General features: G+C 44.7%; 1 protein-coding gene across 1 annotated transcript in view; it reads left to right on the top strand.

Moving 5' to 3' along the window:
• The window catches only part of DTD1 (D-aminoacyl-tRNA deacylase 1), a 162,715-nt gene that overhangs the window by 127,286 nt on the left and 8,479 nt on the right, over positions 1-26,950 (top strand). Inside the window, exon 5 of the mRNA XM_017512665.2 lies at positions 22,238-22,409. Within this exon, the coding sequence (XP_017368154.1) occupies positions 22,238-22,390 (153 nt within the window). The 3' untranslated portion in view covers positions 22,391-22,409. The remainder of the gene's footprint in view (positions 1-22,237; positions 22,410-26,950) is intronic.

Below are 26,950 nucleotides of genomic sequence, written 5' to 3'. Positions count from 1 at the left end.
TGCCACACATGGCGCAACAGGGACGGCTGCCACTTCCCCACTAAGCGTGCCCCTCCCACCTCCCTTGGTGACAGCAGTCCAGTCTCTGGTGGTTGCTGTGACTTAAGATGCTTACTTTTATATAATTCTGTGGCAAGGCATTTTTAGTTATTTTGTCATAATAATTTATTTTGTCAGAGTCGGGGCATTTTATGCAATTGAAATCTGTTGACATTCTAGAAATCTGGTTCTTGAGTCTGATATAGTTATCAACATTTATCAAAATAGAACCACATTTATTCAGTTAAAAGCCTGAGGCAGTGAGGGGTGCAGTTTTTAAGATTCCTTACGGAACAACAGATGATTTTCTTCAGAGTTTGGATATGTGCCTCACTGATACAAAAGGAGTGTTTGGATGTGTTTCTTATGTGTAAGTAACGTCAGAGTTTCTTCTGGGATTTGCATGAAGACCATGACTGGCTTGTAAAGTGCTAGGTCTAGTGGAGTATATGCTACACTCAGGCTATACCTGTAATCATTTTCATTTTCAAGATTCCACTGTGACTTTGAAAAAGTATATCGCTTAGTTGGGAGGAAAATGACCGATTGGTTTTCTACTATTGACTGTTAAGAACATTTCATAACCACATAAATGCAGATCAGGCATAAAATATACTTAATACTAACTAGGTAACCTCATTTGCATCTAGCTGCAGAAAATCTTTTTGAAAGTAGGCCTCCTTCCTTAAAGAAGATAAACTTAGCCTTTGCCCCCTGAATTACTTTTGTAAGATTTTCAGGAAATATTTGTCTAACTTATTCTGCTTTAATCTTTTTTCTTCAAATGCACCTCTGTTGCATTTGTTGTGTTTTAATCAGCAGATTCTTATTTCTACTCCCAGTGAGTTACTTTAAAAGATTTTTGGCCAAGCATCTTGGTTCACACCTGTAATCCTAGAACTATGAGAGGCTGAAGCATGTGGATTGCTTGAGCCTAGGAGTATTTGAGACCAGCCTGGGCCACATGGCAAAATCCCTCTACGGAAAAATATAAAAATTAGCTGGGTGTGGCAATGTGCACCTGTAGTCTCAGCTCCTCAAGACGCTGAGGTGGGAGGATCACCTGAGCCTGGGAGGTCGAAGCTACAGTGAACTAAGATCAAGCCACTGCACTCCAGCCTGGGTGACTGAGTGAGATCCTGTCTCAAAAAAAAAAAAAGTTTTTTGATATGTAAAGTGTGATTCAATTATGATTTCCTGGGCCAGGTTTTGTTTCTAAAGACACATTAATTCAGATATTATATCCAGCAACCTTGTTAAACACACTAATATTTTATACCTGTGACCTGCAGATTCCTTTGGACTTTCCATGTAGATAGTCATGCCATCTGACAATAATGACAGCTTTGCTTCTGGCATGACAACCGCTATGCCTTTTATTTCCTTTTCTTGTCTTACTACACCGTCAAGTACTTTAGTATAATGCTAACAGAAGTGGCATGAGCAGACTGTCCTAATTTTAGAGACAATGCTTCTATTGTTTTGCCATCTACATGGTGATGGCTATAAACTTATTTTGTTTCAATAAATCCTTTTTTACCAGGTTTGATCAAGTTTTTTTCTGTTTCTGATTTCTTGAGGGCATTTAGCATGTATGGATATTGAGTGATGGTCATTTGTTCAGGCAACCACATGGTCCTCCTCCCTCTTCACCTGTTAATGTAGCGAAGTAGATTAATTTTCTAATGCTGAACTATCTTTGCATGTCTTGGCAAAATTGGATTTGGTCATAGTATGTCACCATTTTGCCAGATTTTAGTTTGCTAATACTTTGTTTAGGAGTTTTGTATCTATGTAGAAGTGGGCTTAGTTTATCACTTTCATTTTTTGTTCTATTACTATCTAGTTTTGTAATTGAATTAATATTATCCTCACAAAATTAATGAGTTGGGAGGAACTCTTTTTTCTTTTGCTTTGGAAGAACACATCTGATTAGAACGATCTGTTCTTTGAGTGTTGGTAGACTGTGTCCATAAAACCGTCTGGGGCTGGTCGTTTTCTTGTGGGACGTTTTTTTCTTCCTCTCACTTTCAAAGCCAGGCTTGTTTCCTATTTTAAGTTTTATTTTAGAAATGTTTACAGACTGTGAAGGTGTTTTGAAGTGGTTGTGGAGACGCAGATAGGAAGCTGTGGGGGCTGGGTAGTCAGTGGCATTCCTCCTTCAGCCTCAGCCCTGGGCTCTGTCCTGGAAGAGAACAGGTGGCCAGGTCACACCTGGGTCTGTGCAGTGTGGGAGATGAGAGGCACCAGTCTCTTTAGGCCACTCCCTGGAGTTAAGTCAGGGCAACCCTGGGGCCCCTTGAGGACCTTGGCAGTGTTTTCCTCTGACCTGCGTGGGTTAGCCAGGCTCTGGATGCCAATCAGCCTGTGCTAGCCCCTATGGAGGGTGGGCCAGACTCCTCAGACCCATTGGATTTCCTGGCCCTTTGAGTGCACATGCTGTCTAAATTCAGACCTCATCCCCTGCTGTCCTGTCCCTATGCTCTTTCCTTTGGCATGGCTGTGTGTTCTCACAGCTCCAATAGATAGAATTGGCACCATAGTCTGTGGGCATGGGGTTCCTGGAAGTTGGGCCCTGCCATCTGGTGGTACCTGGCAGTCTGCATTGTGCAGAATCCTAACATGCCCAGAGCACTTGGCTAGAAGCCAGTGTTGAAAAGGCAGAGATGGCACAGCAAGGGCCAAGTGGTGCATGACATACAGAATTGGACATCTGCACTTTCAGTAAAGGAGACTAAGATGATTGTGGAAGAGGGAGGGGAAAGATTTTATGTTCACATTTATTAAGTTACTGCATCACGTTTGGTAGCTTTTCTTGAGTCGATGCCTGGTTGATGGAGATTAACAGTCTTATGTTGGGTTCATTTGGCTTAGATGGAATGTATTTTTTATTGACTCATTTACCATTTGCATCAATTTTATGACTAGAGTGTGAACTATCCAGCTGTATTATTAGGGACTGTGCTTGTTCATCATGGGCACACTCAGTTTCTCTGCTGAGTGAAGTAAGAGTCATCATAGCAGGTAGGTGGACTTGCTGGGGCTGCAAAACATGGTTTTAAGGAACGGACTGTCTTCAGTGTAGAAGTGTCAGGTCAATGGCAGGCTGCTGATTTGGAGCATGCCCCAAATTTATGTATCAGTTTCACTCAGAATCTGAAAATGCTGTCTTATTTTTCTGGACCTAAAACATATAGAAAGTCAGTACCATAAGAGATGGAAAAAAAGGCAAAAAAAAAGTCAAAACATATAGAAACAACATCTAAATAAATACAGAAGATTTCATTATTCAGTTAATGAAATGAATTTTTGTGTGTGGCTGGTGGAAAAAGCTACATCACTTTAGAATGGAGTTTGTCAGCCTCGCCACTCTTGCCATTCTGGGGCAGATTATTCTTTATTGTAAGGTGCTGTCCTGTGGGTTGTTGGACGTTCAGCAGTGTCCCTGGCCTCTGCCCACTCCCAATACCTCTTCCTCCTCGTGCTCCCTTTCTTGGGGGACACACACCTACCACACTGCTCTTCCCTGTTATGGTGATGAATACCCTGCATTGTACTTTTGCTCACAGTTCAGCCACAGGAGATGGGGACACAGTGTCTTTCTAAAGTGCTGATTACTTGTAGGGGCCAGGAGGGATTCTCCTTGGAGCTGACTTTTTCTTTCCCAGAGAAGGGAAGTAGAATGCTGGAGACATTTGAAGAGTATCATCTTTGCATTCCAGGCACCTGTTGGCCTTGGCTAGCTGAGAGCCTGTGAGGATGGGTGGACTTCTGGGTGCTAGGACCTGTGGCCACAGGGAACAAGCAAGTGACAGTGCGGCCCTTGGCAGGTGCTGTGGTGAGGTAGTGGCTGTAAGACCTGGGACTTGGTGGCATGCCAAGAGACCTGGGCAGGGCCCATGATGCAGCCACATGACAGACTGTGGATTCCCCCATGGCTCCCGGGGGTGAGGTGTTGTGTAGTGGTAATCTGGAGAGCAGCCTCAGCCCAGCCCTGAGAGAAGACCAGTGTGAGGTAGCCCAGAAGCCCCAGGCATGAACATAGGCCTGGACAGGAAACAGGATGATGTGGTGGGGCTGGGGAGGGTTTGGAATTCCTGGAGGGTAAAATGCAAGATGAGGGAAAGTGGGCAACGAGACTGGCAAGGCCATTTGAGGTTGGATCTGGGAGGACTTCCTGTAACATGCTGAGGATGCTCCTCAGCCCTAAAGGGGAGGGTGGCCCTAGAAGGGATCTGGGTAGGGAGAGACATTATTCTGTAATGAGTTTTAGTGAAATATTCACATGCCACACAGCCCACACATGTGAAGTGTATAGCTCGTGACCTGTGGTTCATTCACAGAGTTGAGCAGCCATCACCACAGAAAGACCTGCTGTCATCCCCCCATTCCCCCAATCCTCCCCAGCCCTGGGCTGTAGATTTCCCAATTTTGGGCATGCCATGTAAAGGAGGGCACTTGTGAACTTTGTGCGTGGCTTCTTTCATGGAGTGGAGCGTCTTCGGTGTTTGTCCATGCCGTGTGGCATGTGTCAGCATTTCAGTCCTTCTTATTTCCATGTAATCTTCCATCATGTGGATATAACACACTTCATTCATCCACCCATCTGCGGATGGGTATTTGTGTATTTTCCACCTGTTGATTCCTATGTGTAATGCTGCTGGAGAGTGATGTTTCTAAGCCCTGGAGTGCGTGCTGATGATCTCACCATGGGGCTGAGGGCAGGACAGATCTGAAGGGGATGAGATGGGGGAAGGAGCATCAGAAAGTAGCTCAGTAGCCTCTGAGAATGTTTTTCAGACTTCTTTAGGTATGGAAACTTTTTTCCCAAAATCTCATGCAGAACCCAAGTGTGTAAAGCAGATGAAAATACCTGCCTGTGACACTGGTATGGAGGGCCTGGAGTCCCACCCCATTGCCTCCCCGTCCTGGGGCTGGCAGACGGCTTTGTGTTTGAAAATGGCTAGCACTTGGCTGTATTCGTCAAAAAGGGTTTCCCTTGGGCAGCGTGGCTGGCCAGAGGAGGCCAGGAGCAGACGAGGATGAAATGAAGAGTTTCAGAGAACCAAAAGCATAAGAGCTGATGGCTAAGATAGTGGAATATCGGTTTTGAACTTTCTGGAGGAGAGCAGTTCTGGGTGATGAGGAGTGGGACTGGAGTGAGCAGGCCTGAGAACTGAAGGAGCCGATAGGGCCTTGGTTAGAAATAGTGTCACCCCACATGGACACAGGGAGGGGAGCACTATATACTGGGGTCAGTTGGGGGGAAATAGGGGAGGGACGGTGGGGGGTGGGGAGCTGGGGAGAGATAGCAAGGGGAGAGATGCCAGATGTAGGTGATGGGGAGGAAGGCAGCAAATCACACTGCCACGTGTGTACCTATGCAAGAATCTTGCATGTTCTTCACATGTACCCCCAAACCTAAAATGCAATAAAATAAATAAAGGGGGAAAAAAAAAAAGAAATAGTGTCACCCAGGGTGACAGTGAAGGCTGGGCCAGAGACTTAGTGACAAGGGGATCTGTGGAGGCCAGTGAAGGGGGCCGTAGGGGATGTGGCCCCAGCTGATGAACTCTAAAAGGAGCTTCCTGGGATGGGCGAGGGATATGATCTAGACAGTAGGGAAGGAGGGAAACAGGAGGAGGCAGGCCTTGTTGTAGGTGGAGGGCATGGGATAGTGGGAGCTCCTCACTGGGGACTTCGGGGAAGCAGTGTCTCTGTGGGAGAGGTGGCCTAGGGTGAAGCACAGGGGAGGCTGATGGAGAAGATGGTTTGTTCACTGTGGGAAGCGGGTTCCAGGAAGCTTAGATGAGAAAGGGCCATAGGAAAGGCAGCTATGACAGGAACTTGTGAGTGTTTGGGAGAGGGAAAGGGAGGGGCATGGGTAGGACCCTGGAGGGGTTTGTATTCGGCCCCCTCACGGACTTGGAGCCTGTCAGCCCCTCCTGGCCTTCCTGCCTCCTTGGCTGGCCTCGTCTACCTGCTGGATACTGGGGTCCCCTCAGCTGGCAGGAGGGCCCTGCCTGGGGAATGGGCTAGCTAAAAGGTCCTCTGGAGTGCGGAGAAGAGGGAGGGGCCATCACTCTGAATTTGGCTTCTAGTCAGTAGAGCAGCAAGGCCTGGCTGGGGGATGGGAGTCAGTCCATCTTGCCACTCGAATAATTCTGATTGAAAACCACACTCTCTATGAAATGTCAGTTTAAGATAAGCCCTCTAGCCCAGCACTTCCTAAAGTTCAAAGTGCACAGGAGTCCCGTGGGGATCTGTCAGAATGCAGACTGTGGTTCTGCAGGTCTGAGCAGGGCCTGGGAGTCTGCATTCTGACAGCTCCCTGGAGATCTGCCATTGCTGCTCCTGGGACCAGCCTCACTTCTAAACAGGTCGTTGCTCCTCAGACCTATTTTGGTGTCTGGATGTGGGAATCTGTAAGTAGGAAAAGTCGAATAACCAAAGGGATCTGATCCTAAGGTTTTCAGATCTTTTTGAGGCCTGATTTGCATAGGAAACTCACAACAGCACCTATTGAGATTGGCGGCAGGGCTTTCTCAGAGCACAGAGCAGTGCTCATGTGGCAGAAAAAGCCCCTGCCTAGGTCACCAGGTCTATCTGGTGACAGGTATATTTTTGAGGCAAGAGAATCAAAATAGTAAGATGGCTGTGAGCATTGTATCCGTTCTCCAGTTTCATTGTTAGCAAACATCCTCCCAGGAGTCACAATTCCAGACAGCATCCTGAAACTGAATTGAGGCTAATAACAAAGGTACCTGGGAGCTGGGTACAGCAGCTTTTCTTTGTACCAAAACTGTGACTGATGCCTACTTGCTTGCTCGATTGATTAAGACAGGGTCTCACTCTGTTGCCCAGGCTAGAGTGCAGTGGTGCAGTCACAGCTTCCTGCAGCCTTGACCTCCTGGACTCAAACCATCCTCTTGCCTCAGCCCCCCAAGTGGCTGGGACTACAGACATACGCCACCATGTCTGGTGAATTTTTGTATTTTTTGTAGAGATGAGGTTTTGCAATGTTGCTCAGGAGTCTCCTTCTGCCTCATGGCCAAGGCTTTTATAGATACATTTTCTTCTACAGAAATAGAGTTCACGAGAGTTTTGTCATGGTTTGCTAACATTTCTTTTTAGAAGTAAGTGGCAATGATAATACATGTTTGATTTCTTTTCTTTGTAGGCTAGTGGTAGATCTGAAACTGAACAGGCTCAACCATGGCCCTGGGATATTTAGAGATGAGGTTTCAGTTACATTTGGAGAAGTGTCATAATCATACTTTTGAAGAGCACTTCATTTTCCCTGACAGGCTGCATACTGGAGAATTGTACGTTTGTGATCAATAATTTTTTTTTTTTCTTCAGATATTCTGTGGGGAGGCAAGTCAAATATTGGAGCCCTTTGGGCAAAGCCATGACTAAAAATGAGGTGTTACCACTTCTGTGCTTTAAAAAATTTAATATGTAATATTTGATAGCTGAAAAAGAGTATCTGTAATAGACACGTGTCAAAAGCATAACTACAACGTGAACAACCTAGGTGCCACCTCCCACTGTAAGAAGCAGCGCGACTTCCACACCCAGGGTCTTCCTGCCTCCTCCCTGCATAGCCCGCCCCTGCCGCCCCTGCCTGGGGATGATCGCTGTCCTGCCTCTTATGCTCATCAGCCCCCTTCTTCCTTCTCTTTCTGAGTGGCTTCTAGTGCACATGTGTGTCCCTAGGCAGGTGGCCTGGCCTTCGTGCTCAAGCCCCTCCTCCAGTCTGTCCTTTGGGCTGTGTCTTTTGTTCCAGGCGTGGCCTGTGTGTGCTCTCCCATTTCTACCTGCTCCACCACCAAACAGTCCCTCAGAGCTGACTGTTGTACTGTTCCCCAAAATATATGGTTTTTAATGATGAAGAAATGGGAATTGTGGTTTTTGATTACTGCAGCCATTTATTTTCCATATCAACACCTCAAATGATAAATCAATCTGTACAGAATATGTCATACTTTAAAGAACTCTCTTTTTATGGGCATTTAAGTTGTTCCACAGTTGTACTATTGTAAAAACCAATGCAGTGAACATCCTTTTGCATGTATCTTTGCACTTAATGGCCAGTTATTTTCCACAAGAAAAATCCCAATGGGTGTGAGGGCTGGGTCATAACAAGCATGTACTTAGTGCTTTAAAATATGCATTTCCAAATTGCATTCCCAAGGTCCAAATTTATACTCCTTATTACCAACATAAAATGTTCCTTCCTTCAAACACTTGCAAAGGCTGAGTACTGTAATTGTTTAATCCTTATCAAATTCATGAATCATAAATTATATCTTATTGTTTGTATTTGTGTCAACTTAATTGCTAATGAAGTTGGGCTCTTCTTTTCCATAAGCTCATTAGGTATTTGCATTTATTCACAATTTTTAAATTGATTGTGAATCGGGATTTAGATCCAGATAAACTTGATTACCTTCTTGTTTGCATTGTATATTTTCTCATTCAAGAATTAGTTTTGGCAATTGTATAACTCATTTTACAGTTTACATTATTTAACATAATTTCCTTTATTATTCTCAAGAGCCTGAAGTTCTTTTATGAGTCATTTATTCATTTATTTTTTAAGGATGGGAATGATGTTATACTTTCTACATATTTTCATGTTTTGGAATGTCTCGGTTGACATAGAATATTTGGGTCACCATCTTTTACTCTCAGAATCTGTGGACATTGTCCTGTCCTGGTGTTTGGTTGACTAAGTTCCTTCCTTCTATGTCCATTCCTCTCCTTGTCATGCAGCCTTTTATTCGCCCAATACATAGTTCGTCAGTGTCTTACCATCCTGACTGTCCACTGGCATTTAGTGGTGTGGAAGGGAAGGCGAACGCCCTTGGTGTGGATCTCCTTTCTTAAATTTCCCCGAGGGTCAATCCATCCCTTATATACTGAGCCTTTTGTTAGCCCATGGGATGAAGGATTGTAGCCCTTATGTAATATCTTTGCTGATTGTCTTTTCTGCATCTGCTCTGCTCTGTCCTTTTACACGTCCTGCCCTACAGATAACTGGACTTCCTCTGTTGAATTTCCAAGTTTTTGCTTTCTGCTTTTCATCTTTTCCTCTGTGTATCAGAAAAATGACATGAACTGATTTTTCTGAAACATTACTTTTGTTTTCTGTAGTACTGGGTCTGTTGTTAACTATATCCGCTGTGTGTGCTTTTTTTCTCAAATCAATTTTAAGTTGTTTATTAAAGTATTATGAACATAATTCAATATCACATAAAACCTGAAGGCATACAATGAAAAATAACACTCTCTGCCTGTTCTCCGCCCTCAATCCTTGTCCTCTTATCCACAAGCAACCAACTTGAACATATTTTAAGCAATTTATGTATTTTTTTCTCTATCCCTAAATAATGAACTTTTGCTATTTCTTGATTTATTAAAATTTGACATTATTTTTTTCATGCTTCTATATAGATGAGGATTCAGCACTCTTTACTCCCTACTACATTCCCTCTCTCCATCATTGTTATGTCATTATTTTTCATTGATTCAATAAGCATTACTTATTGTCTGGACTCTGTAACTGTTAGACACCACAAAGCCGCCTTGTATCCTATAATCTTTGTTGCTGTTGTTCAACCTTCTGCTTTTCTGGGAGTGTGTTCTTCTCTTTCTTTCCTCCCTGAAGCCTGGTGGAAAGTACTTTATTTACTCCTTCTACCCCTAGGCCTTCACTCCAGTGCCCATCTGTGGAGCCCACTCTCTGGAAGCCTCACTAGCTCCCATGTGGGCCACTTGGTCTTCTGGCTGCTGAGCGCACGTCTTGCCCCTACTTGGCCTCCGCCTCTCTCCTAGGTCATGTCTGCTGCTCTTCTGGGTTCCATGTCTTCCTCTCTTATTTTCTTATCATTTTGTACAATAATTCTTCACTGTTCCAAATCTGCTTGCTTGGCATTTATACAAGTTATAGACCAAGTGGGAGAGGAAAAAAGTGTTTTCTTTTTCTTAAGACTCTAGTAAACTGAAGAAACATTTTGAATCATTTAAAGAACACTGTTAGTTTAAAATGTTCACGAACAGTTTTCTGTTACCAATTATGCGTTGGAATACCAACACTGAAATTGCTTAAGTGCCTCCTTAAACTCTGTTACAGTTCATGATTATTAACCAGACATGTGCCAATAGGGTAATAGATGTTGACTAAAATCTATAGTGGATGTAAAATCAATTGGTGCTGATTACTTTTGCCTTCTAATAGCTTACAGCCTACAAAATGGTAAAGGTACACAGGCCAGGAGTACATGGGGGGCATGGCTGGTGCATCTCCTTCAGTGGAAAGGGAAGCGGTTACTTCTGTCTTCTCTTTGACGTTTTATCATTAGCCCCATTGAAGGCAAATCCCTGCACACAGGTGTGGTAAAGTGAAGGCGACTTCAGCACTGGGAGTGTTGGAAGTGCAATCGACACCTTGTTCCCAGTAGGCTTAGGGAATGGACAGCAACATAATACACAATCCTGGCTACTAGAATATATCATTTGTCACACATATGGAGTACTGGTTTTCAAAGAATTAGCATATATAATAAAAATGTGACAAGATTATACTCAAACTTTCTTGATCATTCCTTCCCACTGCAGCCTCTTTTAGTGCCTTGCATGGTGGCGGGTAATCCTGAACATCCACCATGGCCTTCCAGTGTGCAGACACGTAAACCAACCATGTAGGCATCTGGTTAAGAGAGGGCCAGATAACAAGTTACACATAATGAATTCTCATGTTAAGATTTGATTCATTTCAAAGCATTTAAAATGCTTGTGGTTTAGGTCCCCAAGTAAAAGGATTTAAGTGTACAGGTGGTTTGTTTAGGAGGCCCTCCCATGAGGGAAGTGAGAACTAGGAAGGGAGCCAGGGGAGGAAAGCCAAAAAGGGCACATTAACCGTCCCCAGGTGTCCTCGAGGGGACTGTGTGGGACATATTTCAGTTGGCTCAGTGGGTGGGAAGAGGGTGGGGTTCTTAGCACCCCATGTCTCATTTCTTAGGGACTGAGGACCACTTCTAGAGTCGTTAATTTCTAGACACTTCTGGCCTGCCCTATACTCCTGCCTTGTGCCTGCATGTTGCCAGATGGTGTCCTTAAGCAGAAAGGGGCAGGTGCTCAAGATAGGAGGCTGTGGGCTTGCAAGCCAGTTGTCCATGGAGGCTGCAGGTGACCTCTGCACTGGGGGACACAGTGGGCTCTGGCAGTGTCTGCTGTGGGGAGCTAACAAACAGGATTTGAGGGCAGCTACATTTGACAGGGAAACAATCTTAGGCTGACCTCTAACCTCTCCCATCCTACTAAGACCTGAAACAAGCAACCACTAGGGCCTGAAGCCTGGAGCTGTTCCACCATGTCCCCTTGCAGGGAAGGAGTAAATCAAAGAGACTTAGCTAAGTCAGAGCAATAAGAATAATTGAAAGGCAACTGAACTGTCCTTCTTCTTATTTTTGCATACTTCAGAGGGTTCTTATAAACAATGGGGAATTAGAAAATAAAATTAGCTTGCACAATTTCAGATGGGGACAGATGCCTGCTTGCTTGATTTAAAAAAATTTTTTTTCACAAGAACCTCAAGCAGAGTTAATAATGTATGAAAATTAGGTACCATGTGTGCACTTTGCTTCATAATGTTTTTATTAAGCAGCCAGTTGATTTAAAATTAACGCAGTGTAACCACTGACATAATGGCACTTTACACAGTGTGTTATGGAAACATCATCTCTTAATGTTCTGTTGGGTTTTCCATTACACGAGGACTTTTTTTTAAAAAAGCTTTCAGAATTATCACATAATATGAAATTATATCAAGCTTGCAGTTTGAGAAAACAAATTATTCACATATGAATTCCAGTTGCGTTTTAAACATGTCTTTATCAGCTAGAAATAATCTATGGACGTAGGTCTCTACAGATCTTTTAAAATGCCACAGTAGATTCACACTCCTGTCCTCAGATTTTCATTAATAAATGTCATTTGCTGACTGGAGGTTGCCTCCTGCCTCTTTCCCTGTCCCACCCTCTGCCACCAGGCCTGTAAGTAGCAGGAAGAAACAATGAGAAGCCAAACGTCACAGACTCATGGGATTTTAGTTCAAGAGGTGTCCCAATTTGGAAGGTAAAAATGAGTCTATACAAAGTTGACACATGGTCATTGGACTGGCCAGCGGAGGTGTCCTCTTCTAGAGCTTGAGTGCAAGTCTCGATCGTTCTCATGATAATCCATAATTCCTGAAGGTGTCTCATCTTATTACAAAGGGCAGTGGACTTCTCAGGCTGCTGTGCCCCTTTTTGGGCTTTATTGCATCTGGACAGTAGTGGTGGAAAGTTGCCTTCCCGAAGTTTCTGTGGCCTAGCAGAGCACACTGAGGCATGGTGAAATTCGGAGAAACAGCCTAAACCCAAGGAGGTACCTTGTTGATTTAATTTTTCTGTGTTCTACAGCATGCTTTGCTCTTACATTGTCTTGAAATTCTTCGTTACTCAGCTAGGCAAATACCAAATGACAGCTGGTTGTGTTTATCTCCAGGGTGACAGAATGATCACACAGCATGGTTTAAGTGACTTGACAAAAATCAGAACGTTACTGGTGGTAGTTGATGGACACTTAGAAAGGACAATGAGCACTGTGGAGAGAAATTCCTAAAGCTATTGAAATGAGTTAATGGGCCAATGGATGGTGGCATTTACCCTTTTGCCTTTAATTCATGTCTTGACTTCTGCAGGGCCTGGCTGTGCACGTCCTCTCTGTGCAGCATCCTCTGGTTCCAGCCATTCCTCCTGACATCAGCAGGGCAACAGGAGTGGCAAGCATGCTGAGTAATCTACCTTGTGGTATTTTTAAAAGTAATTACAGAGGAGATATTTGATCTTTATGACTTGTACCATAAGACTTTGCAAAGGTTTCGTTGGAACAGAACTTTTTCATCTACACTATGATCTATAAAAATCATAGTAACTGACTTCATGGGGTTTGAGTTTTTCTTTTGTTATTTTCTTCACTCTCTAATTAGATTTTGCTCATATGCAGGACAGAGTAGTCTGGCAGGAAATAACCAACATTAAAGTAACTCAAAGATAGGGCCATACTTGGCATTGTCCAGCAAGAATGGAAACGGGATGTGCTGTTCTGGACCTGTGGCAATTACCAGAAGCCCCTGTGCGGATGTTTGCTCCACAAGGAACTAGGTTGACTGAAGGCCAGGAGTCCCAAGACCTGGTGCTCCTCCCAGCCTGACTGCTGCCTAGAGGTGGCTTTGGCGGGCTATCATTTAACTAACCTACCTCTATTGGGTTCAGAAGCAATCTGCAAATTATAATATCTGCTGTTGATTTCTTGGAATGCCAAAGGGGAAAAATTGGTTGTCACAATCTAAGGGGTCATTTATATCCTCTGTTTAAAGAGCTTAAGATTTCAAGGTATGTGCATGGGTCCTTTGAGGATGAAGGTGCTCTTTTTGTAAATTGTAGTCTTAAGACAAAGAATAAGTCTTGAGGTGAGTTGGATTTTGTGGGACTTATCACAAAAATAAAATAGGACTTCTATGAGAAGCTCTAATTTTTCACCATCATTCCTCAAAATCATGTTGGAAGCAAGTTTAAGACACCATCACCATCTCACTCTAGAGCATGGGTGTCCAACCCTTTGAATGCAAGGACTTTTTGCTTATCTTTGGTGACACGAAAATTATGCACAGACTCTTTTTTTTAATAGTTCATCAGCTATCATTAGTGTTAGTGTATTTTATGTGTGGCCCAAGACAATTCTTTTTCTTCCAGTGTGGCCCAGGAAAGCCAAAATGTTGGACATCCATGTTCTAGAGCAATCCTTCCTATCAGGGATTCCTGGGCACCCATGTTCTGAAAGGACTTGCCCATAAATTGGTTTTCTAGAACTAAATTTTCTTCTTAGCTAAATCCAGTGCTTAATGGCCCAGTAGACTTGAGTGTTCCTGAGAGAGACATGGGGGTGATGGCAACAGCAGACACCATGTTCCTGTGGGCTGGGTTTAAATTCTTCCAGCTGAGGTGAGTGCCGCTGGTTGGAGGCAGCACACCTTGTCTGATCTTCCCTTGGAGTGAGTGGAATCTTCAGGCGGCCTAGAGTCCAGCTGGACACAAAGTGCTCAGCTCTCCAATTTATTCACCAAGATACTCCCTCTGGCTCATTAGTGTCCATGGGAGCCTGAACTTTCTTATTCCTTTCATGTTCTGTGTCATCATCACCCTGGATCATTCCACAGTGTGAAGGGATCTGTCTTTAAAGGTGCTTCAGGAGTGATGCTGTGTGTGTTTAGGAGCAGAGGCAGATTGCGATTCCCTGTTGATCTGGTGCTTTGCACATCTCGGGGCATGTGCACCTCGCAACCACCCATTCTCCTTGCACTTCCCAGGGCATATCATCTGCAGAAAAACAGACCTTGACTGGCCACCCACGAGCCTCTGTTTTTCTCTTCCCAGTGGCCTGCTGCCTGCTTAAGAGACAGATACCCCCTCAACTGCCATTGCCAATACGCATGTCTCATCCTCAGTGCTGGTGAAGAGCTATTCAGTCACTCAGCTGGCGTAAAAGCTTGAGCCTCTGTGCGCTCTGAGGCTACTCCTGGCCTGCTCTTGCAAACAAAACCTGTCCTATCAATTCATTTCTTCAGTCATTCATCCGTGGCCTGCATGTGTCACAGCACATGAGCCATAACGCTGTGTCCATCTCAGTTAATGGGGGACTCAGGCTCCTGCCCCATGCCAGTGTCCCAGCCAGGCCCTTGCCGTGCCTGTCCTGTCCCAAGTCTTTGATGATGATTTTCACTGGCGTTGCCTCTACTCCCCTGCCACTCCCGACAAGAATGCTTCAGTTCTGCCTGGGGTGCCCCTCACTTGGCCCTTCCTTCCTCTCACCCCACTCTCACCTGGGCCTCTGTTCTTCCACCTTTGCCTGTGTGGCTCTTGACATCCTTGTCTTCAGCCATCTCTATGTGTTGTTTTCTGCTCACACTACTCTGCCATGTGCTGTCTGCCATGGTGTACCTGGAAATGAGGAGTAAATACCTGGGTGATGCCAGTCCCTGGAGCACCCCTGGCTTCTCACCCCCAACCAGGACCTGACTCCCACTCCCAGCACAGTTTTCATTGGCCCTCCTCAAACTTGGGGGTTTGCCTTCCCTGGAGACTTCCCATATTTTGGCTACCTTGTGGCCCTACCAGGATGCATGGATGCTGACTGCATTCTTAGGCCATCACCTGAGGGCTTGGCCCTGAGTGTCCATGTCCCATTTGCAGGGCTTTCCCTGCCCTGGGCTGCCTGGCTTCGGTGGGCGGGGCTGGGTCAGACTCCACTACCCTGCCCTCATCTGCCTTTCCCACTGCCGCTGACAAGCACACGGGGCCCTTTCCAGAGGCTGAGTACCAGTGACATCAGAGAGCTAACACCAGGCTCGTGTCACTTCTGAGGCTTCCCCACTCTGCTCTTAGCCAGCCTTGTTGCCGATTAAGTTAAACTGTTGCTGGTAATTGTATTTGATCCTCTGACTTTTTCAGCCATCAGGGCAGAAAAGGATGGACAAACCCAGCCCTTCAGTAGCTTGTTGCTAAACCACCAAGGAGCCAGATGAAGGCTAGGCCTAGTTTCTCTTTAATTTGGCAAGTGGAGATGGCCCTGAGGTCCCTGTGTGCTTTCTACCCATGAAGACAAGTACACGGCTACAGAGGGCAACAGCTTGGCCTGCTGTGTGCCCTGGGCAGAATGGTGAGGGGCTTGAAGCAACCCCACGTTCCTCTACTTTACCCTAATTATACATCAAGTGCTTAGAGCAGGCCTGGCTCCTTGTGAGTGGGGATTGCCAATTATTTTTCCAGTGGACAGTCAGCCTCAGGAAGGCAGGGCTCTGCTTGGTTTTCTGCTGTGTCCTTGGCACCTAGACTAGGTGTGGTCAGTGCCCAACAGTTACCTGCTAGGTGAAGTTAATAGATTAAGCAAGAGAGGCTGTGGGGCTCCCTGAGAAGGATGTGTGGTTTGTTGTCTAGAGGCCTGGGTGTGGTACCCCTCAGCCACTAGCAGGCTGCAAAACCTTAAGTCACACAACCTTGCTGGGCGTCGCTGATTTGTTTATGTCCATGGGCATGTGGTGAAAGATTTTGCTTTCAACTTCAAGCGCCACAAACCTACATGAGGGTGGCTTATAATCTGAGGGTGGCTTAAACAATAAGGAGCTTGGTTGCCTTCCGTAACGGGAAAGCTGGTTCATCCAGCTCAACCCTACCGGGGCTCTCCAGGGACTTCTGTGCACCTCTGGATGTCCCCTCCTTGTTTTGAGAGCTGCACCATTTCGAAGCTCCTTTTCTTCCCCTGTCTGTGGCCAAGGATAGGAAAGAAGGCAGTGTCTCCTTGAACCTGTGCTTATTAGGGAGGGAAGCCTTTTTCCAAAGACTCCCTGCAGTCCCCTCAGGTCCTATTGGCTATGGTTTGTGTCACGTGGCATGTGACAGGAGGCCCAGACATTGCCACCTCTGAAGTAGGAGGCTCCGGCTAGCAGGGAAGGAGGAAGGGGCTGGGAAGATGAGCAGCTGCAGTGCCAGCAGCTGGCAGTGGAACACTGATGATCATTCAACTTCTATCAGGTTGTTAAGAGTAAACAAGAGCACATAGCTGGAAATGCTAAGTGGGGATCCCTGATAGGTGACACATATGCACCCCATCAACACTATGGTCCAGATACATGTCTAAAAAGAAAGTGCGATGCTCTTAGGTGGAGCTTGTCCTCTGCAGTGTGGCCTCAGGCTCCATTGTGCACTGTTGTCTTATTCTTGGCCACTTCACTTATTTTGCTTCCTGGCTGGTCTCTCAAGGCATTTCAGTTTGCAGGCCCTGAAATGGGGCATCATAAGATCAGTGTTCAACTAGTTCATTCTTATGTCGTGCAATTAGAGCTTGAGCATCTTAGTTAAAGAGAAAATCCCGTATGTTTTCAGTGGATTTAATCATGAATTTGGGGAGTTTGGATCTGCACATTTCATTCCCCCCTCTTTTGGTGCCTGTGTTCCCAAGCTTCACTGTGAGAGGTGCAGGCCAACCACAGGACCATCACCTGTCTCCTGGTGGTGTCTGTGTGTCCAGGGCTGCTTTCAGAAGGTTGGGTTTCTCTTAGCACTAAAGGCAGCATGATTTGGACAATCTCTCCCTTATAATGTGGGCTCTCTCACCAGTTGATTAAAAACAAGCAAACAAACAAAAAACCAGAAGTACTCTATTTCAGTGTTTGTAGATCGTATGTTCACAGACCTGTAGTGGTTTATATTCTCCTTGACATGCATCTCTTAATCTGAAAGCTGTTGACATTCTGGTTGAGCCCATGCGCAGTACCAGTTTCTTTTCTTCTTTTTTTTCTCATTTGTTTCCTTAAAAAAAAAAAATCCAGCTGCTTTCTTGCCTTGAGATGTAAATTCCACATTTCGGCTGCGTTGGATTCCAAGTTTTCTGAGAAAAGGCTTAAATTTATTAGGTTAGTTCACAATGTTCTCACAGAGAACTTGAGTTTGCGGCGTGGAGCCATATGTGGTTGGATTGTTTTAAGATAAATACTGTAAGAGAGTCAGCATTACATGGCTGGCAGAAATGTGGGCTGTGCCTGTCACTTAAATAGCTATCACATGTGATTTAAAAGCTGGCTCTCGGTGGGAGGGAACGGGGTTGAAGGGTAAGGTCAGATGGACGTTTCTGCATCTGTGGTGTCTGTGCCTCTGCCTCAGCAGAGTCTAATGACACTAGGAGGAGCTGAGAAACCTCCAGAAGCCTGTGCTTATTGGGGTTAGTCCTCACTATCTTCTCCGGATCTGGTTCTCAATAGCACAGAAGAGTACAAAGTGAAGAACAGGCTGGGTCACAAAGAGGCCTTTGCATGACATTACATCTTTGTTTAGTTTTGTGATTGTTGATATTCACATTTTATTTTATTTTATCTCTGAAGATGAGAAAGCTGAGAGGGCATCTTGCTTTTTTTTTCTTTTTCTTTTTGAGATGGAGTCTTGCTCTGTCACCTAGGCTGGAGTGCAGTGGCGCAATCTTGGCTCACTGCAACCTCTGCTGCCCACTGGGTTCAAGCGATTTTCCTGCCTCAGCCTCCCGAGTAGCTGGGACTGCAGGCATGCACCACAATGCTCAGCTAATTTTTGTATTTTTTAGTAGAGACAGGGTTTCACCATGTTGGCCAGGATGGTCTTGATTTCCTGACTTCGTGATCCGCCCACCTCGACCTCCCAAAGTGCTAGGATTACAGGTGTGAGCAACTGTACCCAGTTTGCTTTTTAAAAATTGTACTTTCTCAGCATCCAACTTGGACCTGTTCATGAGTATTTATATATGTGTGTATATGTGTATGCATCTACACATACATGAGACACACTAGTATGAACACATGGATGCAAATATAAAATGTAAATTGCTGGCAGCAGAAGGCACCTTATCACAATTTACCGCAGAACACCAATTCCCAGATATTTGGATTTTATGAATCAGGAATATAGAAAACAAAAAGAAATTGGGGAGTCTAGCATGGATTGCTAACTTAATGATTTCCAAAATGGCTTAATTTCTAAAATTATAGTAAAATACACATAAAACTTACCATCTTAACCATTTTAAGCATACGGCTTAGTAGTAATAGGTATATCCACGCTGTAAAAATCCAAAACCAGTTTGCAAGAAAGAAATGAGACAGAAGGAGTCCTATACACTGTCCTTATAATTTCATCAAAGAAAGAGCCTTTTAACACTAGAAGAGAGACAAAGGGAAAGAAGGCTGTCACTTTAGATGCAGGAAATTCCTCCTAACCTGTGGCAGAATAGCAAAGAGAAAAATATTTGTCCATGGAAAAATAATACTACAGAGACCTATATAGCAAGTAGCTCTGTGTGGCCATTTCCCAGATTTAAAAAATGCTAGCTTTTTATCATCTTTGCTCCAGATCATTCATTCCTGCTTAAAGTGCTGCTACATGAGCTATTTGTTACCAGGCCATGGCGAGACAAAGAACAAAACTAAGAGGGCATCTTACTTTTTAAAACTAAAATTATAACTTCAGCATCTGACCTGGACCTGTTCATAGGTATTTATGTATGTGTGCATATGTGTGTGTACACTCAGTGTCACCCAGGCTGGAATGCAGGGGTGTGATCTCGGCTCACTGAAACCTTCATTTTGTGCCAGAATGAAGTCAGCTATACCACTGAGCTGACAGTTGAGAAGAAATCTCTCACAAGACTTTGCTGATGAAGGAAGCTGTGTGTTGATTACATTCTGACATGAGTATCTTACTGTCACTGGTTCAGGTGTCATGTGCAGTTTGTGGACTTGCACTGATCAGTAACTCTGCTCTAGATCTAGTTTTGTTCTTACAAAGTTGACAATTATAGTTGAAGGCTGTATATATTCATTTCTCTAAGATCCCATTCTCCTCTTTTCCCTCCACGTTAACTAGTGTATTGAAGTTGATATGTATTCTTTTAGGCTATGCTGTATTTGCATGACCTTACTAGCAATATAGAGTATTATTTTGTGCCAGTGGAATCCTACTATATATAGCCTTCTGAAGCTCAATTTGTTTTGCAAACATGATTTTCAAGATTTTCCTACTTTTTTTAAATTAAAAGAAATTTTTTTTGAGACAGAGTCTTCCTCTGTCACCTAGGCTGGAGTACAGTGGCATGATCTGGGCTCACTGTAACCTCCGCTTTCTGGGTTCCAGCGATCCTCCTGCCTCAGCCTCCTGAGTAGCTGGGACTGTAAGCATGTGCCACCACACCTGGCTAACTTTTGTATTATTATTTGTAGAGACAGGGTCTCCCTGTGTTGCCCAGGCTGGTCTCAAACTCCTGAGCTCAAGCAGTTGCTCACCTTGACCTCCCTAAGTGCCACTATTACAGGCATGAGCCACTGCCCCTGGCCAAGACTTACCTATTTTGATATATGTAGATCTGCTGTGTAGTATTGCTTTAGGAACCAGACCACATTACATGTATCTGTTCTTGTAATGATGATGGACATTTGGGTTGTTTCTGGGTTTTTGCAAATAGAAATGATACTACAGTACATGTTCTTATAAGCCCCCACTGTGCACAGAAGTGGAAATTTATCCAGGGGAGTTTTCTAGGAGGAGAGTTGCTGAGTCTAAAGTGAGGTGGTATCTTTAGTAACACTCAGCAGCCCGGCCACTCCAGGGAGGCCTGCGCCCTGGAGAAACCCAGCAGAGAAGACTGGCCAAGTTTTGGACCATGGGATTTTCTTAGGCCAAAAAACACAAGAGACAGCAACACCCAGTTTTCTGGGAGGAGAGTTGCTGAGTCAAAAGTGAAGTGATGTCTTCATTCACAAAATCTAATTAGCATATAAACCAAACCTAGCTGTATTCTACAGTTTTTCAGGTAAATGAGCAGTGGGAAAGAATACTGTAAGTCAGGGGTCCCGAACCCCCAGGCCACAGACCATTACTAATCCGTGGCCTGTTAGGAACTAGGCTGCACAGCAGGAGGTGAGCAGCCTGTGAGTGAGCATTACCGCCTGAGCTCCACCTCCTGTTACATCAGCGTGGCGTTAGATTCTCACAGGAGCGGGAACCCCATTGCGAACTGTGCATGCGAGGGATCTAGGTTGCACGTTCCTTACAAGAATCTAATGCCTGATGCTTTGAGGTGGAACAGTTTCATCCTGAAACCATCCCCACTTCCTGTCCTCCCATCTCATGGAAAAATTGTCTTCCATGAAACCGTCCCTGGTGCGAAAAATGTTGGGGACCACTGCTGAAAGTCAATTATTAATAAATTTGATTTTCTGGACTACACTGAGAGCTACTGGTTGGTTGCTCATCTCTTGAAGGGTTAGCTCAAAGTCTGCCCGTAGTGGAAGAAATGATCTGGCAGATGGGGGGATGTGACTTTTCTTTGGATGTGGGGCAGGGACCAGTAGGGAGAAGCCAGCCTTTCAATAAGTTTCCTTCTTTTTATGTAAACTAGAAAAAGTTCACAGACTTGATCTGAGGGGAGATAAAACTGGGTGTTGTTGTCTCTTGTGTTTTTTGGCCTAAGAAAATCCTGTGAGCCAAAACACTGCCAGCCTTCTCTGCTGGGTTTTTCAGCAGGCCTCCCTGGAGTGGTTGGGCTGCTGCTCAGTATTAGATGATGGAAGCTTCTTTCAGCCACCTAGCTGATGGTTTCTTTGAAGAGCTATTGAGGGAAGAAGTGGGCCCAGGTTTTATTCAAGTGAGACGTCAGGGGCGTGTCCCCTGCTGGCCAGGTGGGGAGCCTGAGAAGGCTCTGGTGGCCAGGGTCCTGAGTGTCACCACCATGCAGCTTGCTGGGAGCACTCAGCACCTCGGCTGCAGGTGAGTCAGGCTTCAGTCTCAAACCAGCTGATAACTGAGACAATGTTCAGTGTGCTTAATGCACTTTGTTTCACAGCCTTTTCTGTAATCTTCAGCAAAGAGTGAAGTGCTTTGAACATTCTTGAGAAAACAAGTAGCATGGTGTGGTGGCTCACACCTGTAATCATAACACTTTGGGAGGCCAAGGTGGGTAGATTGATTGAAACCAGGTGTTCAAGAACAGTTGGGCAACATGGTGAAACTCTGTCTCTATAGAAAAATTGGCATATATCTGTAGTCCCAGCTACTTGGGAAGCTGAGGTGGGAGGATCACTTGAACCCAGGAGGTTGAAGCTTTAGTGAACCATGATTGTACCGCTGTACTTCAGCCTGGGCAGCACAGCGAGTGAGACCCTATCTCAAAAAAAAAAAAAAAAAGAGAAAAAAGAAAGCAACAAGTAGAAGACAACTTAATGAGAAAAAAACTGTTAAAGAAAAAAGTAAGAGATGAAAAACCTTTATGTATGGAGCTCTTCTAAGGCTGTTGAAGAGGGCTGTGGTTTGACCATTCCCTCGTACTGTGTGCCAAGTTGAATTATGGTTGGGGAATAGTCTGAGAGTGATTACTCCTCTGACTAATGATCTGTTTCAGTGATTTAGGTGCTTGTTGGAGAAACATTGTGTTATAATTTGGTATATCTGAACCACTGTGTTATGCCAGGTTATCAGAAAAAACCTTTTCAATGGTTCCCACCTGGGAAGTCACTGGTATGTGGGATATGCAGGCATGTGTTTGTGTTTGTAAAATATTATTTTTATTTCATCAGCTGTCAAAGCTTGAAAAACAGCAGCAGAGAAAAGAAAAGACCAGAGCTAAGGGGCCTTCTGAATCAAGCAAGGAAAGAAACACTCCCCGAAAAGAAGACCGCAGTGCCAGCAGCGGGGCTGAGGGTGATGTGTCCTCTGAACGGGAGCCGTAGCTCAGGAGGCAGAATTCAGGTAGGAGTTTCCTGCATGGCTTCATCTTCCCACATTTTGGGGAAGCAGCAATGAATAGGAGGGAATAGCTGCTGAGGCCTAATTCATTCATTTCACAGACGTTCATCCATAGCTTCCTTAAAGCCACTGCCTTCCAGGATGGAGACAAAAGTTAGTGTGTTTGTCCTTTTCACACTGCTGATAAAGACATACCTGAGACTGGGTAATTTATAAAGATAAAGAAGTTTAATGGATTCACGGTTCCACATGGCTGGGGAGGCCTCACAATCATGGTTGAAGGTGAAAGGCACGTCTTACATGGTGGCAGGCAAGAGAATATGAGTCAAGCGAAAGGGGCTTCCCCTTATAAAGCCATCAGATCTTGTGAGACTTGTTCACGACCCCAGGAACAGTATGTGGGAAACTGTACGCATGATTCAGTTACTTCCCACCTGGACCCTCATTTTGAATTGTAGCTCCCATAATTCCCATGTATGTGTTCCCATGTGGGAATGATAGGAGCTACAATTCAAGATGAGATTTGGGTGGGGACACAGCCAAATCATATCAGTTAACAAATAAATTTGTAGTTTATTCATTGAGACGCAGGAGGATGGTGTATCCACAGGCCTGGGGTGCTCACCTGGGGGTAGAACCTGTGTGTGCCGCCTTCCCTAGGTGCCTGTGCTAGTCCGCAGCTGCTGCTCTGATTGCCTGTGCAGAGCACTTGTGGATGCGGAATCCCGACACAGATGCACGGAGTCTGCCCATGCTCCCCCATCTCCCTTCCTGCTCTCAGCCACTCCAGCGAAGGGCACTGCCATCTCAGCGGCTTCCTCTCATTGCCACCTGCCTCGTATTCCACCATCCTTCACAATGCCCCGTGTGGCTCTGCCAGTTTACTTTTCCTAAAATGACATTTTATTCTTGTCACTGTGGCTCACTATAGCACAGAGTCCACCTCCCTACCTGAATATCAGAGACCTTGAAAATGTGATGCCACCGTCCGATGGCACTAGTTCCTCCCCTCAGGGAATCTGTTTATTTTTCCAGGCACTGGACCAAATACTGGGTGCAGATTTGAGGTCCTGTGACCCAGGACCTGTCACAGGGAGGTTACAGGCTCAGGGAGAAGCATAGGAACAGTTACGCGGCAGCACAGTGCATGCTGCAGGAGTGTGAACAGGTGTGGGGTAGAGATGGGAGGTCAAGGGAGGCCCCTCAGAGGCTTGGAACCAGACCTGGAAGGACAGGTGGCAGTGGGGAGGAAGATGAGGGGCAGGGGCAGGGGAGGGCTACCTAAGCCGAGAGAAGAGCAGTGCAAATGCTCTCTGGGGGCTGGAGGACAAGGGCAGGAGTGTTTGGGAATGGAGGAATTGCAGAATGGCAGGAACATTGAGTGCCAAGTGTCATGGGAGGGCAGGGGACATCTCTGAAATTAGAGAAATAGGAGGTCTAGATTGTATAGGGTCTGGTATGCAACCCTGAGGAACTTGGATTTTAAAGGTTTTAAGTGTACAAGTGACATCATCAAATACAAAGTTTAAAAAGAGCACTCTAGCAGCCTTGAGAAGTGAGACTGGAAGCAGATAGGCAGCATTAGAAGGTGATTGCAGAAGTCTAGAGACCCTCCAGATCTCAGCTGTGACCACCATCTGGCCTCCTGGATGAGACTTGCAGGGGTCTATCATTAATAAGACCTGAGACTGAGTGAGACGTGCTGGTGAGAACTGAGATGAGGCCAGGTCAGCCAGAGAGGGCCCTGGGTCCCTGAGCAAGAGACACCAAACTTCAAGTAGCCTGCTTTACCTCAGTGGTGCCGTGCCAGGGCCCAGGTGCCGAGCCACACTGGCCACCCTGCCACAGAGGACTCTGACGACCCTGAGTGCTGTTGACACCAAAGTTAGATGGAACTTCTGTGTGCTCAGGAACCCCCCTGCTGCTACTCAGCGCATGGAGGCTCATGAACAAGTTTAGATTTGCCCATGAAAAGACAGAAGCCATGTTTTGTTTATACCAATGTATATGGTACCGTCTGGATTTTGGACAGAGCGCACAAGAAAAGCCATTTATTGATGGTTTACCATAGGCTTCCAGTTGTACTTCTTTATATCAGAGTCAGGAGTGACAGTACCAGGCATGGACAGATATCCAGGCAGGGAGGAGTCCTTTGGAGCCACCCACAACTAGCCGAGGACCAGAGCGGGGCTGGGTGCTCCTGCTTCCAAGAATTTAGCCATGTTTCTGGACTTGAAGACCCTAATCAGGACCAGAACCAAGCGACAACTGGTATTCCAATGATATATTTGGTTTTTTTGTTGTTGTCGTTGCTGATGAAATTTGTGATTCCAGTAGGCCACAAAATCAGCGCCAAATATTCAGATATCTATGAGAGGTGACTTAAATAGTAACAGATAGAAGGTGACCCTGGCATTTGTTTTGTTCCCCAGAACAACAGCAGCCTCCTCACTATGAAGTGGGGAGCACTTTTCATTTGCTTTTTTTAAAAACGGGAAGAGTCCTAGGGAATCTGGCAGGCCCTAGGGGGAGCCACTTTGAGCTTCCAAGGCATGGGAGAGAAAGAAAAGGCAAAAGAAAATGGAAAGAGAAGCTGCATGATCTTGGGCATATTTTTCTTTGAAAATGATTCAAACCCTTCATGGTTCAGAGGACATTCCCAGGGTGTTGACGTTTCTCTATCACATTGCAAATGTTGCTTCTTATTTTACCAAGTGGACATTAAACTACTAAAATTAACTGTGTTTTTGTCCTCTGTCTCAATTCTTCAGGCTCTCTCACCTTGCTGGGTGGATTCGAGATTTTCTGTGAGGATGGAGCTCTATTATTTCTCCCTTTCTGGCCACCGCTAAAGGCACTAGGGCCACCTCTCACTAAAAGAATGTGGTTTCTGATTTGATTGCAGGGTCAAGTATCGCCTCTCGACTTAGCTGCTGCAGTTAGGGTGTGAGAGGAGCATGTTCCTGACCAGCACCCGACATTTCTGTCCTCAAATGGCAACACACTTGAAACCAAACAAGGAAAGTGTTTTGGAAGCTGCCATCTGTTGGCTTTTTCAATGTGACCTTTGTCTGAATAGCAAGATGTGTCCCAGCTGAGCACACTTCTTCCTCATGAGCTAGAGTAGCCGAGTGTGTGTGTGTGTCTTTGTGTGTGTGTGTGTGTGTGTGTATGTGTGTGTGTGTGTGTGTGTGCGTGTATTTTCTGCTGAAAGGGTATTCAGTCCCTTTTCACTGTTCTTTTCACCATATAAGGTAGGACTCTTCTCATTATCTTTGCTTCTCTGTATCAACATTTGTACCACATTCTCAAGTCCATGTGCTGATATTTCACGGTATAAAACTAGCTGTGTCTCGGGGGTAGTGTTTTTATTTATTTATTTATTTTTAACTTAAAACAATTTTTTTTAGTGGTTGCTCTGGAGTTTACAATATACATTTTTAACTAGTCTAAGTCCACCTTCAAATGACACTTCCTGCTTCACCTGTAACAGGCACCTTATAACAACATATTCCCAGCGACATTGCTGTCATTCATTTTACTTTACATATGTGATTATCATCCAATACATTGTCACTATCATTACGTTAAATAGCCTTTTTTTTTTTTTTTTTTTTTTTTTTTATATATTTTTTTTTTTTTTTTTTTTTTTTTTTTTTTTTTTTTTTTTTTTTTTTTTTTTTTTTGAGATGGAGCCTTATTCTGTCACCCAGGCTGGAGTGCAGTATGCAATCTCTACTCACTGCAACCTCTGCCTCCTGGGTTCAAGCAATTCTCATGCCTCAGCCTCCTGAGTAGCTGAGATTAAAGGCGTGGATCACCATGCCTGGCTAAGTTTTGTATTTTTTGTAGAGACGGGGTTTCAACATGTTGGTGAGGCTGCTTTTATGCTGCTGACCTCAAGTGATCCACACACCTCAGCCTCCCACAGTGCTGGGATTATAGGAATGAGCCACCATGCCTGGCCTTTCCTTTGTTTTTGAAGGATAATTTTGCTGGTATAGACTTCTAGACTGGTAGTTTTTTGTTTTTTGTTTTTTTTTAATTTGCCTTTTTTAAAAACAAAGAGCCCTAGGAGTCTCATAGCCCTAGAGGAGCAGCTTTGAGTTTCCAAGGCATGAGAGAGAGGAAGGAAATATTTAAATTTTTATTCCTCTCTCTCCTTGTTTGCAGTTTCTTATGAAAAGTCCCCTGTAATTTTCATTCTTATTGCTCTGTAGGTAAGGTGGGCTTTCCTTATCTTGCCCCCAGACCCCAGCTTCTTCAGAAACTTTTGTTTTTTTGCAGTTTGGATATGACATAATTTGGTGTGGTTCTTGCTTGGTGTTTTCTGAGCTTCTTGGATCTGTGATTTGATGTCTGTTATTAAGTTTGGAAAGTTCTTGGCCATTAATACTTCAATACCTCTAGCTCCTTTCATAATTTCCTCTCTGTTCTCTCTTCTCCTTTTGGCATTCCAAATATATATATATATGTATATATCATATATATGTTTTTTATTTATATCTATAAATGTTACATATATATGTGTATATATATGTGTG

Source organism: Cebus imitator, unplaced genomic scaffold, assembly GCF_001604975.1.
Source record: "Cebus imitator isolate Cc_AM_T3 unplaced genomic scaffold, Cebus_imitator-1.0 Scaffold475, whole genome shotgun sequence".
Lineage (NCBI taxonomy): Eukaryota > Metazoa > Chordata > Mammalia > Primates > Cebidae > Cebus > Cebus imitator.
Note: the sequence above shows the minus strand (reverse complement) of the source record. Positions and strands in the feature narration are given on the sequence as shown.